The sequence below is a fragment of the Gymnogyps californianus genome, chromosome 5, assembly GCF_018139145.2.
Source record: "Gymnogyps californianus isolate 813 chromosome 5, ASM1813914v2, whole genome shotgun sequence".
NCBI classification, from domain to species: Eukaryota; Metazoa; Chordata; class Aves; order Accipitriformes; family Cathartidae; genus Gymnogyps; species Gymnogyps californianus.
Window position 1 is genome coordinate 40,790,003 of NC_059475.1, and position 14,034 is coordinate 40,804,036.

Below are 14,034 nucleotides of genomic sequence, written 5' to 3' on the forward strand. Positions count from 1 at the left end.
ATTTGGTTCAAATTCTATATTAAAAGAATTTATATACTCTTAAGGGAGTTTTCCAATCTCTTAGCATAACTGGTTTGAAAACTTTTATAGCTAATAAGTGTGCAGTCCTAGGACAGTGAGACAAAAATTATTTCATGAACCAGGTAATTTTGTTCACCCTCTAAACCCAGCAAGAACCAAGCTCCTGCAAATACACTCAGTTTACAGGACCACGATATGCAGTTGGGTGTCTGAACATATCTGTTAGCAACCTTTAGTCCATTAAAAGGAAAGAAATACCCATTTTCTCACTTGTGAGCGCTGTTACCAGTTGTAGTTATGTCAAAAACAAGTGTTTCTCATCTACCAGAGGAGGATTGCTTAAGGACTACCACTTGGATAATTAGTTAAGGACTGTTAAGTCATGACCATTTGAATCCTTTGAGGGGAAAGAGGGGTGAGAACAGACATTGTGGATGCTTGCATGCATCTGATAATGTGTTCCGGTGTATACCATTGCCCCCAGATAGTTGAATACTCAGGTTGCCTTGGGAAGGTATATTACAGGAGTTTACACTGTACATGAAAAGGTGAGGAGATGTATTGGGAAGACTGTAGCTGAAGGAAACAGTTGTGATCTCCTAACTGGATATAAAATAGTCATCATATTTTTATCTCAAATTAAGAGCAGAACTTGGATAAAAGACACAAAAAACATCAAGAGTGGCAAAATGGAGTGAGATTGAAAGGTATTAGGAGAGAGAATAGCTGTGAAATACCAGTTCCCTCATTTTCATGGGAACTGAATTGTAACCACTGTTTTTCCTTCAGAGGGGTGGCTTGTTTTCCCGATAGTATAGCATCATTACCCTCAGAAAATCGAAATGCAAGGAAAGGGAAACATGGGAACCTTTAACCAGTTAAATGGCTTCAGATCTTTAGTTTGGTTTTCAGAATCAGGTGACTGAGGCTCTTGAGATTATATATCTACGTGAAAATACTTGCTGCAAGGAAATCCAGAGGATGGAATTAACATGCTTTTACTCTGTTCAAATACACTGTAATTTAGCCGTCACATTTACCGTAGGGTTAATGTGCTTAAGGGAAATGGTTGCAGTAATGTTCTGTCAATTCACAGCCTTCCTATCTTCACTATAAATTTTTCATGTAGCCATAACCCAAGACATTTAGACATGTGCATTCTTTTTCCACAAAATTGAGTATTGATGGAATGACCACAATGCATCTCAGAAGTTCATAATTTTTTCTTTATGGACTTCATATATAAGCAAAGATAAAAATGAAATTAAAAACCCTTGAAAGAGAGATTTTATATTTGAGATTCATAATGGGGATTAAGGTTGAATATTACCCACTCAAACAGTTGTTTGGAACTGAAATGTGTATCCACACAAACAGATATTAGTTAATACCTAAAAGGCTAGTTACTGTTTAGTGTTTTGACTTCTGCTCAATAGTTATGCATGGGTAATTTCATTTAGTACAAAATAAAATAATGTTTTTATCATTACTAAGACAGTGATTCATGGAGTTTCTGACAGTGATCAGCCCCAGATGCTTTGGGGAAGGCTGGAGAAACTCCGCAGTAGGCAGTTTGGCTTTTAACTTGAAACATGACGTAGAAGGTGGCTGATATCACTCAGGATGTTACTGGGGTGTTGTAAACATGTTTAAAGAAGTACTAATACAGTGTCATCTTTTCAGCTTCCAAAGGCCCCTACTAGTCCTTGTTGACAGAAACATAGATTTAGCAACTCCTCTACATCATACTTGGACATACCAAGCTTTGGTGCATGATGTTCTGGTAAGAATAAATCTGATTTTGTTACCGAAACTATTTTTTCACTCAGTTTGTTAAACTTAATACCAGATTCTCTCTTAATCCAAAATCTGTTTTGTCTGTTTTATTTGGAAATTGTTTAGTAAAAAACAACTTGGAAGATTTTCTCTATAAAGTTTATTCAGCAATAACTTCTAAAATGGTTAAAAAGTTGAAATCTTGATATTATCAAAAGATAGGTAATTCAGCAGTCCTAGCTTTTTCTTCAGTAGTTCTTGATCTTTTATGTTATGTGAACTCCAAACTCCATTAAGTGCAATTCAGTTTTGAAAAATAAATGCTTTTAATGAGTTTTTAAACCATTTTTAGGATGTTTGAATGTCTAAAAATACCTATTTCTGTTTTTCTCCACAAGGTGGTGTAGGTGTTCAATATAGAGATACCAAGTGGTCTATGACCCTACTGTGAGGAATGTAAAACAGATTTTTTTTAATAATTTTTTGGAAATTCAGGTAGTCTTAAAGCACTTTTATTTCCTCAAGTTTATTTTATAAAACCAGTAGTAGAAATGTACTTAAATGAAAGCAAATACTGTTTACCTAAGATTTATGCATTTCATATATAATTACGGAGTAAATAATAAAAGATAACATGAGTAAGAATAATTACTATCTGGAGGCTTTTTTATACTGTGGAGTTAGTCATGCAAATCATTTCAATATCTAGCTTTGAGAAATATTTTGGTTTTATTATTGAGACTGTTGGAGGAATATGTAAAATATGCACGTGCACATAGGTGTTTGTATACAAAGTTGGTTGTGAACTGTATAGTCATACATACAGTGTTGTCCAGAAACTTGCATTGCTACGACGAAAATATGTTAGCACTAATGGGACGTTTTAGGACACTTTAAAATTCTATTTTATGTAATTCATTCCTTATGAAAAGTCCCTTCCTCTTAAACTTAAGGGTGCTTTTTACAAATAAACAATTTTTGGTCTGATTTCTTTAGGGAAGACATATATGAAAAAAACACAGTTTGCACTGTATTTTCTCCAATAACTGTTGAACTGGCTAGAGACTTGCAAATAGAAGTACTGAATTTCTGCAGGTTTCTTTTGAAAATCAGTGAGAGAGTAGGGGATGGAAACCTGAATTAGAATTTTTACAGGTGTAAACGCTGTTGCACAAGATCTACACTTACTTCAGTTTGTTACCTGCCAACCATTTAATCAGCAAATGCTCACTTACTAGATAGTAAATCCATGCAAAGCTCTATGTACTTGCCTCCTACTCAGCTGCCAGGTAGAGAAAGTAGTGTCGGGTGGCCTCAGGCATGTGTTGGGGTAGGACTTTGGTGCATCAAGATGCAGAGAGATCAAAGGTGTAGTGGAAGCTGAGGACAACTAGTGCTACAAATATGGAGGGGTATTAGAATAACACTAGAAGAATGATTTGAGGATCGTTGGATATTTATGTGTACTGCATCAGGCTTCAGTAGTTTCTCTGGAACAACTTGTTAAATGTTGTATGTTGCATCTAATTTTTGACTGAGTTGATAGGATTATGAATTTGTCTAGTGAAATTGCAACCAAGTGGCCTGTGATTCCATGTCAAGGGCAAAAGTTTGATTTCAAAACCAGTCAAGTTATTCACCTTACAGGCAAGCATGCCAGGTTCTTCACGTACTGAGTATAATATTTCATGAAATAACCGCAGTACCCTTTTAAAAGGCCATAAATTGTAACCGTGAAAGTGTTACCAAGGTGATGATTATGTAAACTGTACTTTCAAATAAATTGTTTTTCATTTAAGCTCTCAGTTACAATAGCCCAGGAATTCTGTGGGGTGTTGAACTAAATGCTAACCCAGCCACAAAGTTGTGTGCTGCATCTGTTTAGATTATAATTGTGGTGTTTCTACACATAAACAGGCTTGTATGAAGAGATTCCCATTTCTGAATAAAAAACCTTTCAGGAGTGGATACAGAAAAATGGGAGGTATGGATAGAAAGCCTTATAAAGATAAAATGGGGAGGTGAAAGGAGGAACACTAATCAATAAGAATAATTTTGCTAAAACTCCTTGTAAATGCCAAAACTAACTTGGAAAATCAGGTCACTGGTGAGTTAAATTGAGCCAAAACTTAGATTTCCATTAAAAATTACAGCTGAATTTGCAATCAAATGATTTTTTTTCCCTTTTTTATTGAACATACGTACTTGAAAAATACTCTTTTTTTGCTGAAACATTAAACAAGTCTTGTAAGATGAGGTTTGTGCTCGTTGACTGCATGTGCTTCCTTTGAGTAGCTACTTGGTTTTGTTTCTATTCTGGCATGGATCGTTTATAGTATTTCATTTTAAGTGTGAACTCTGCCAAGGGATAACTAGAAACATTTAAAAATTTTATTTGACAATTTCACTTACAATGATCTAGTTCTGTATACTGTAATGAACATAATAAAGTGGAGTTTTATTTCTGGAAAAAATATCTATTCTAAAAGATTCGTGGCAGATTCTGTATAGTTGAAGACTTGACTCACTCTTATCATTGTTTGCCAAGCAAAGAGCACCTTTTAAATTTTAAATGTTCTTGAAAAGGGTTAGAATAAAGCCAGCAAGTGGAGTACTTGTTAATCTTTGTTGAAATCCAGAGGGAGTACATATGCTGCAGAAAATACAGAGCTGTCCTTGGCAAAAGTAATGGGGGAAAGAACCAGAAGACATACAGGGAGCAGTGTGGTGACATGTGAGCATAACTGTGTCATCTAGCAAAAAGATGTAGTTTCTAGGTTCATGCATGTGTGGAAGAAGAAAAGCTATATGGAGAAATAGCAGCTTTGTTGCAAACTGTTGCTTTATCATGCACTCACTATTTCACTGGTGTTTAAAAAAATAGGGAAAGAGCTGTGAAGATGTAGCTAAGCAGTCCTCACAGTGGATATTCCTGTTGCTAATGTCATGAGCTTCTTTGCAGCTTTGATACATTTGCTGTAGCTGTGTAAGTGAAATTCAGCCTTAGAAACATTTTTTATCTGCAACACAGAAACTTTTGTTACTTTAAAGTTTTGGTCAGTTGTTAGAGCTCAGTTATTGCTAAATAATTTATTTTCTGTACAGAAAATAGTGTTCAGAGTTCAGTGTCAGAAGATTGCTTGCATGTGAGACAATCGGATGTCTTTGCTTAACATTTGTTGCTTTGTTTGGTGTTTTTTCAATAAGTGTGAGTAATTTTGGAGTTCTTACATTGCTGTTATTATCTAGTTAGTAAACTGTTTCCTGCTCTCTTACGAAATTCTGATAAATAGCTGTGTTAATATTTTTTTAGAAAATATTCTAGAAGATAATTGGTTGAGTATAAAAGACTGATTAAATAATTTAAAACTATCAAATATTCACATAAGATTCCTCTTTTTTTTAGGATTTCCATTTGAATAGAGTTAACTTGGAAGAATCAACAGGAATGGAAAGTTCTCCAGCAGGTGCTAGACCTAAGAAAAAAAATAAGAAATCCTATGATTTAACCGCATCTGATAAATTCTGGCAAAAGCATAAAGGCAGGTAAGCTGTATAGGTACAGAGTTTATATTAATTTAGTCAATATAAATTCTAAGTATTCTTCATATTATGGTATTTCTATTTTTAAGCTTCTTTGAAAATATTTTTGCAGTTTGTTTTTTTTAGGGAATGATCATTGTCAATATCCATTGTCCATATTAATTGTATATTAGCTTTTTGTTACAGAGGACAAAATTATTCTTATCAAAATTATATAAAAATAGCGAAAGCAGTGACTATATCTTAGAAACTTTAGGTAAACCTACAGTAAGATGTCATTATTTTCACTGATTTGATACTGCTGCATGATTTGTGTTTTGATATTTCTGAAAATGTTTTCATTATCATCTTGATCATGCAACCTGTCTGGTTCTACTGTTTCAATTTGTTGATTTAACTGAGCCTAATGGAGAGTATTGCATTAGTCCTTTTCCAGAGGTAGCTGAGTCTGTTCAGCAAGAACTGGAATCCTACAGAGCCCAAGAAGATGAAGTCAAAAGACTTAAAAGTATCATGGTAAGTTTTATCACCTGTATGTGCTTTACGTAAAACATAATAGGACTTGTAGAGATGCTTAGCCCGCTCTGTTACCTCCCCCCCCCCCCCAAATTATCAGCACATGCTGAATTTTAGGCGTGATACAATCTTAAAAGTAGGACTAGAAGTACTTTATTTCATGAAAAGGTTCAATTTCTTGTGTTTATTGGCGTTACATTTATGTAACTTCCATAATAACTGTAAAACACAATCTGGACATTAATACCATTATGAGAAAATAGGTTCTAAATGCACTGACTGTATTTGTATGTGTGATTTTTGTATTTATTATGACTATTGTTATTTCTCTTTCCAAACCCTTCCCCAAAACCCAGGGTATAGAAGGGGAGGATGAAGGAGCAATAAGTATGCTTTCTGATAATACAGCTAAGCTAACTTCAGCTGTCAGGTAAGTAATCAATAATGCATTATTGTTTAACTAATTGGGAACCATTTCTAATTCTTTCTGTCATTTCACTTTTAATATCCTTTGAAATAAGTAGCTTTAAAAGTAGGCTGTCCAGCTCACTAATAGAGTTTAAATGCTTTGTAATTCTGATAAACTTTAATGCAATGTCTGTCATGGTTTAACCCCAGCCAGCAGCTAAGCACCACGCAGCCGCTCGCTCACTGCCCCTCCACCCCTGGGATGGGGGAGAGAATCACAAAAAAAAAAACTCGTGAGTTGAGATAGACAGTTCAATGGGACAGAAAGGAATGAAAAACAATGATAATGATAATAATAATATGACAATAGTAATACTAAAAGAATTAAACTATACAGAGCAAGTGGTGCACAATGCAATTGCTCACCACTCGTTGACCAATGCCCAGTTAGTTCCCGAGCCGCGATCCCCCCTCCCAGCCAGCTCCCCCAGTTTATATACTGGGCATGATGTCATATGGTATGGAATAGCTCTTTGGCCAGTTTGGGTCAGCTGTCCTGGTGGTGTCCCCTCCCAGCTTCTTGTGCCCCTCCAGCCTTCTTGCTGGCTGGGCATGAGAAGCTGAAAAATCCTTGACTTAGTATAAACACTACTTAGCAACAACTAAAAACATCAGTGTGTTATCAACATTATTTTCCTACTAAATCCAAAACACAGCACTATACCAGCTACAAGGAAGAAAATTAACTCTGTCCTAGCCAAAACCAGGACAATGTCCTAGACAAGTACTTGCACATCTGACTTCCACAGCATGTGTGTGTGAGCCCTCTGTACATGGCTTTGGAGCGTTGCCTCAGCAAAGCTGAATAATCTAAGTGCATCATAGATTTGCTTACACTCTTCCACCAGAAAAACCCAACTACCTACCTCTGCATTCCTTCCTTAAAAGAAATCCACTTCCTGAAGCATCTGCTTGCTTTGCACAGTGTGTAATTAATTACATTTTTATTAATGTAGTTACTGTAACATCTATTGGCAAGATTATAGTCATTAAGAACTCTGCATGGGAACTTTACTCTCCTGCTTTTGGAGACCTAGCCACTATGGATGACACTGAAAGTCTGAGATTTAGGCTTCTTCTGCATTGTAAATCTGTTTTTCATTCCACTGATGCCTTCGAGAAGAGAGATATTCAGTTTCCTGCCTTTCGCTAAAACCCCAGTCAGAAGGAAGAAGGAACGATAATTATTCTGAGGATAGATGGGGTGATATGCCCAGTGTCCTGTGAAATCTAGCATGTGTCTGCATTAGTTGTCTCTTTGTGAGTTCCAAAAGTTGTTTTGTATGCTATGCCCTGGTTTGAATTTGATTGGAATTACAAAGGATGTGTGATGGATCAGACAGTTTCAAAAAAGTGAGCAGATGTTTCCAAGCTCCCCCTATAAAGTTTTAAAGTTTTGTACTTCTCAAGATGCTGGTTTTCAGGTTAAGGCAGCAAGGTATAAAAGTGACAAGCATCAAAAGCTTTAAACCGATAGCAAAAAAACCAAAAATCATATGACTAAAGCTTCATGAGGAAGTTTTACTGTTCAGTTAGCCTCTATATGACTGTTTTCTGTAATCTGGCATTATTAAGGAAGATTTTGTCCCCCTTCAGAAAAGTGTATAACACAGTAAACTCTCCTATTGCAATGTTTTGGCGCTAATCTTTAGGATTATGCTGAGAAGTCCAAATACCGTTAAGATCTTCCATTAGGCATGTTTCTGCTGGAAGAATTAAACTAGGCTTTGCTGTTTTGTTGTCCATCATCTGCTAGCAGGAAGAAGATACCCCTCAGAGTTGTCTTAGGCTTTACAGTTTCTAGAAAACTTTGGAATATCTATTAGTAATTAAAACCCAGATGTTCTAATATAGAGGATCTCCTGTCTTTTTTTTTTCTTTCTGTTTTTTTAAATGCAGTCCTTTACAAGGGCAGTACTAATTACCTTCCAGCTATAAGGTCATTAATGGCCAATCATCATAGGTAACATTTATTTTATAATTCCTTAAAGGAGGAAAGAAAGTATGGTTACTTAAATTCATGGTTCTTCAGGACATGCAGTCAATGTCGTTAATGAGCAGTCTTTTATACATGTGATGCCCAAGTGCCAGCCATGAAAATCATGTAGATCACAACACCTTAAGTAACAAATTTTCTACGACGTAAACTTAACCATTCAGTTTCCCATTTCACAAAAGATTTCAATCATGAATCCTGCATAGAGAATGGTGTTCTATGCAGAAGCACCTGTGACAAATTCCAGGACATCCAGAGGTTCTGTGTTTATTTGGCAGATATTATTTAATATTATTTGATAATTATTTGACATTATTTGATACTATTTGACAGATATTATTATTTGCCAGATATTGACACATTTATATGTATCAGACATGAACTAAATGTTGATTATATAAGCCATAATTCTAGTAGATTATTTATTTAGGTAAGCAGGGCATATATCTGTTGTTGATCACAAGCTTTGAATAGGAATATTAAATTACCCACATTATGTGTATTTTTTGCTAGTCAAGGTAAAAACCTGTTTTACTACATTACATGTGGATAACGTCCTTCTGTTATGAGAATCATTACATCTATACTTTGTAATTTTTTAGTTCCAATCCTACTGTATTGTATAATTTTAGATTTTAATAATCTTTAAAGGTCCCTTCCAACCCAAACTGTTCTATGATTCTATGATTCTGTAAATTTTTTTGTACCAACTGTATACAATACACAATTCAACTAACTGTGCAACTCAGCAGGTTAGTTTGTATTTAATCTCTTCAGCTCTCTTCCAGAACTTCTGGAAAAGAAGAGGCTCATTGATCTTCATACAAATGTCGCAACAGCCGTTTTGGAGCATATAAAGGTATGATTGCTCTCCAACTTCAGCTTTCTATCAGTAGTGCTCCTTACCTGGAGAAATATATTTGAGCAGGTGAAATAAGATAACAAAGTGAGTTTTCTCAATTGTGCTGCCTTTTAGAGAAATCACTGTATAACATTACTTAGTGTTGAAGAGTGAGAGGGAATGAATTTTGATGCCTCTGCATGGAAAGCAAAGTAAACATATCAATTTTTTTCTTATCAGAATTTACTAGTATACTCTCTTTTTTTTTTTATGATGGCCACAACATTTATTGGGGGTTGAAGTATTTCTATAATAAGTTCATGATGGAAGTGTTTCATTTACTTTAGAGATGTGTCATGGCAAGTTATGACTTCAGTCTAAGCAATTTTCTGTTCTGTATGTGTTTATCAGAAAGGTACTGTTTACTGTTCACCCACGAAAATGATACCCAGAAGTGTGGCAATAATGATGCAAGTTACTAAACTGGTCTTTCCAGCAGGGTCTGTGTTAGAAGTCTTGTGCATAATTTAAGCACTTCAGAAGGATGCTTGTCCTCTCTTCTGTTTAAGTCTGCTGCTCTTGTATCAGAGAACTTGCAGATGGTTTCAGTATCAACTAAAGACCATGGTTACTAACTAGGATAAGTTGGAAGATGGATCTGTTTTCACAGTATGAGAACAGAAATTATAGATGAGGCTTTCAGAAACACTGAAATTCTGGTTTTGAAAGTGATTCAAGCACCAAGTCTCACTGAAAATCAATAGTTAGAAAATTTTACCCCATGCTATTTATATCTCATGGAAGGCGATGTGTTTTGAAGCTAACTTTAACATTTACAAAGTGCATAAGATCTGTCCTCAGTTATTAGTACTACTGAATTTTTTTAAACTAAGTACTATAAATGAAAAAATTATTCATTCTGAATTTTAATGAATAAATTAATTTTACATATTTATAAAATTGGGGAAGAGATATAAGTGTGTCTCTGGCTCATTACTGTAGGGACTAGTTTATGTGCTTTTGCAGTATTAGACATGTCAGTTTTCATATCTGGCAATTTAAAAGCAATGCATTAATACCATTGAAAAAAAATAGAAGTTGACAACATCGATATTTTATTTGATGACTTGTCTGTAAATTCACTTGTCTAAGAAAGATACTGAGACAGTAATGGCAGGCCTACACCAGTAGTATTTTATATATTATTTGTTGGATGGAAGCCAGGTTTCAGAGCAGGATTTGGAATGGCAATAGCATCAGTTTTGATCACCAGTGTCCTCTTGGCAGTGGACTGGAGTCAGATGCGCTTGTTCGTTCTCCATTAGGTGATAGAGACACACTTTTCTGTTACCTAGAGGTGGAAGGAATTACCTTAGGGTCCCTGTGCTGTAGCACTCTACTAGCCCTTGGGCTCTCTTCTCTGACAGGGGGCCTGCTATTATTGGCACTCCCTGCCAGGGAGTGGTGATCCATTTCTCCATAAATGATTCCTAATTCTGATATTGCAAAGTGCTCAGGCTCCTTACCCTCTTATTGTATAGCTGTCAAAGAAGATTGTGAGACAAATGGGCGTGCAGTTTCTTCAATATATTGATGATATGTGCATCTGTATCATCTTTTGTTTTGATTTAGAATCACTTCCTTCATCTCCAGATATTTAGGAAACTCTTAAACTAATGCAGAAGCATATGTTTTTTCTGTTGGAATTTACCTACCCTAAAGCCTTTTCACTGAATGAATGTAAAATTTCTTCCAACTGCTTTGTCCTGTCCATTTTCTCCCCTCTTTTCACTCTCCAGTGTTACAAAAAGTATCTTTCTATCTCGAACTGTGGAATTTTAACGTGCAGGATGATATGCTACCTAATGGATTCCTCAAAAATACTCTCAAAAAGGGTAATATCTCAGCCAGTACTTTTTAGAGAAATTCTGATGGCACCTTGAGGCTGTGGTTAATAGGTTTCATATACAGTTAAATAATTAAACCAGATTAGGATAGGAGAGAATTTCTTGGCAAGTGCCGGGTCATGAGGAGCTAGTGAGGCACCATGCTCCTCTTCAGGTTACTCTATTTTCACTTTTAAAATAATCTGGAAGCACATTCATACTTTAAAATAGACTGTTTGCATTGTCCATTATGGGTTTTTACTACACTAAGTATTTGAGCATTTTTCTTTACTACATATATGAGAATCAGTGCAAAGAATGCTACAAGACCTACTTTAGATATACTAAGTGAATTTAATTTTTCTTGTGGTCATATTTTAGTGTTCAGTTCACAGCTGCTTTCCACATTCTCTTGGATCATTTTCTAAGACACAGCAAGAGGAAACCAGAAATTAATCACGTACTTAGGGGTCCTGGCAGTTTTCTGGCATATCTAAGTGTTTAGTGAAATAATGGAAAGAATGTATCACTTTTTTCATGAAGTGAACCATCAAGTATTTATTGTCAGTGCTTAGAACAAATGCATCCTTGTTTTGCATTGATTGTTTTTTCTCTGAAGAAGCTGGTGACTGAAGGACTGCACCCAACAGATAACAGATTGGGGACTAGAATTATGGATATCTTTCTAGCTGCTTTAGAGTTTCAAGTAATGCTTATCTTTGCATGTCATTCTAATATGAATACTAGGATGACTGAAGTATGTTAAATCATGGCATATAAAAAGATGTACACGTACACTTTTCTAAAATGATTAATTGGAGAGGAGGTAGATTAGATAACATCTTGCTAGAATTCTATAGATGTGAATTTAAGTGGCAGATTTTTATGTGAATTATTATCTGTCTTAGATTACTTACACTTGTTTGGTTTAGGGTTTTTTTTAATTCCTACATAATTTTCTTATCATGTATCGCTGATTTTGCTTGATCTCAAGGCCTGATACTTTGAATGACTCCATTGTTGGGATTGCCAATAGCCTTTCAAATTATCAAATTCATATTTTGTAAAGGAATTCCACTATTTTAACTACTCTGTTTTAAATGAGGTTACATTTTTTGTCTTCCCATATGAACAGAAACAGTCTGTGTTTGTGAAATATGTCACAGCGGTCCAGGCTGTTTTTCTGTAGTTCAGAACTGATAATTGAGTAACTTTCCAGTAAACAGGTTTTTCTGAGTTCAGTTACAGTGACCTTTCCAGCATCATTCTGTGTAGTTCAGTCGAAGGGAACTGGCTGTAGCTGCCACTTTCAGCCTTCTCCCAGAGGCTGAGCACACTTGAAGCTGAGGAAGAGCTTCTCTTCCTCTTGATAGGAGCACACTATAATTATGTGACCAGCCTCACTCATTCTGGGGGCTGTTATTTCTGGCTGTTTTCTGTCAGTATCTTTGAGAAATTCCTGGCAGTAATTTCTTAGAATATTTCTTTTCTCGTCTTCTGCATGTTCGCTTTCTAAAAGGAAGAACCTTTGTACTGTAAAGAGGATAGGAAAGCCTCCTGCAAGTCCTTACAAAAATGACCCTCTAGGAGATTTCAATGGGTCCTGCTTCCACTTCTCTGCTTAAAAAAGAAGGGATTTTGTGTTCATTTTGGAATAGAGTGCTCAGGTAGAAATTCCCATGCGCTTCAGTAATTTTCCCTAAAATAAGTTTTGGGTTATGAACAGCCTGTTTCTAAAGAGGCTAAGTTGAAAGCTTTCACAAATACATTTAAAAAAAAAGACAAAGCAAGCTGAAGTGTAGCACTTTAACTACAATACAGATCCTGTCCCTGAATTGGCAGCCGGAAAGGTCTCCTGAATGAGGTTGGTGTGGAACAAGATGTCATAGTAGGATATCAAGAGCAGGAGGCAGGAGGAGAATAAATGTAAATGTAAATGCATCTTGATTTTATTATTGGTTTTTATTATTACTTTTCTTCACCTTGCTTGCCAGTTTGGCACCCATAAGAACCTCTTCTTTGCTGTCTTTTTTTATTGAATCTACAGGATTGTTTAGCTCCTATTCCCCAACTTTTCCTCTTGGCATGTCTGTGAGTTTGCCATTGAATGAGCAAATTGCACTTACTTAAATTAAATGGGACATCTGCTTCTTATCAGCACTTCTTAGACAAGTTGGCTCTTCGGGAAGTAACTGTCTCATTGATGTGGCATATCTGGGAAATCTGTCAAAAGGTAACTAGTAGTGTTTAAGGCTATTCAGTAATCCGTATGAAATTTGATTAGGTGTCCATCTAATCCTTAGCGAACCAGTATAAGAAAAATATTGCCCTAATTAGCATCTTTGCTAGTAACCTTTGTTAGTTATCTAGTGAAGAAGCAGCCAAATAGACTCACCATATTGATCCATCTCTTTAGTTCGTACTTTTGTTGCATCAAAATAGAGTCTCGAAAATTTTATATTGCTGCTTACCTCTGATGTCCCTATTGTGGTTAGAAATAAAGGACCTGAAGTTTTAGGATTTTCAGTTTGGTTCCCCCCCGAAGAGTGCCAAGTTCACACTTCAAAAGTAATTGTCCAAAATTTTTGAAGAGAGTGAGTGTACTTGTACCATTAATGTTTCAGTTTAGGCTCAAAGTATAGCAAATATATGCAACCAGTGAGTTTTCTTTGCTGCGGTTAGTCTGTTTTGTTCGGCAGTCTTAGTCAAACAGCCATAAAGTTGCACATGGTTGAGAAGAATTTTACCTAGTTTGTGCTCCAAGTAAGTTAACTGTAAATCTGTTCTTACAATTGAAAGTAACTCATGTTTGAATTACATAATTTTATTTAGAAGTTGATCTATAAACAAATATAGTGAATTAGTGAATCTTTTTTTTATGTTGTACATTTTTACATGCCATCTGAATAAATTTGTCTTAAACAGATCACCAGCTAAGATAATATGGGCATTGCCAAATTCAACAATAATATATTTATCTTCGTAAG

The 14,034-nt window shown here is 35.5% G+C and overlaps 1 protein-coding gene across 1 annotated transcript in view; it reads left to right on the forward strand.

Annotated features, from left to right (window-relative positions):
• The window catches only part of SCFD1 (sec1 family domain containing 1), a 56,887-nt gene that overhangs the window by 15,274 nt on the left and 27,579 nt on the right, over nt 1-14,034 (forward strand). The window contains exons 10-14 of the mRNA XM_050897155.1: nt 1,705-1,804; nt 5,204-5,343; nt 5,766-5,856; nt 6,213-6,286; nt 9,098-9,179. Of these exons, the coding sequence (XP_050753112.1) occupies nt 1,705-1,804; nt 5,204-5,343; nt 5,766-5,856; nt 6,213-6,286; nt 9,098-9,179 (487 nt within the window). The remainder of the gene's footprint in view (nt 1-1,704; nt 1,805-5,203; nt 5,344-5,765; nt 5,857-6,212; nt 6,287-9,097; nt 9,180-14,034) is intronic.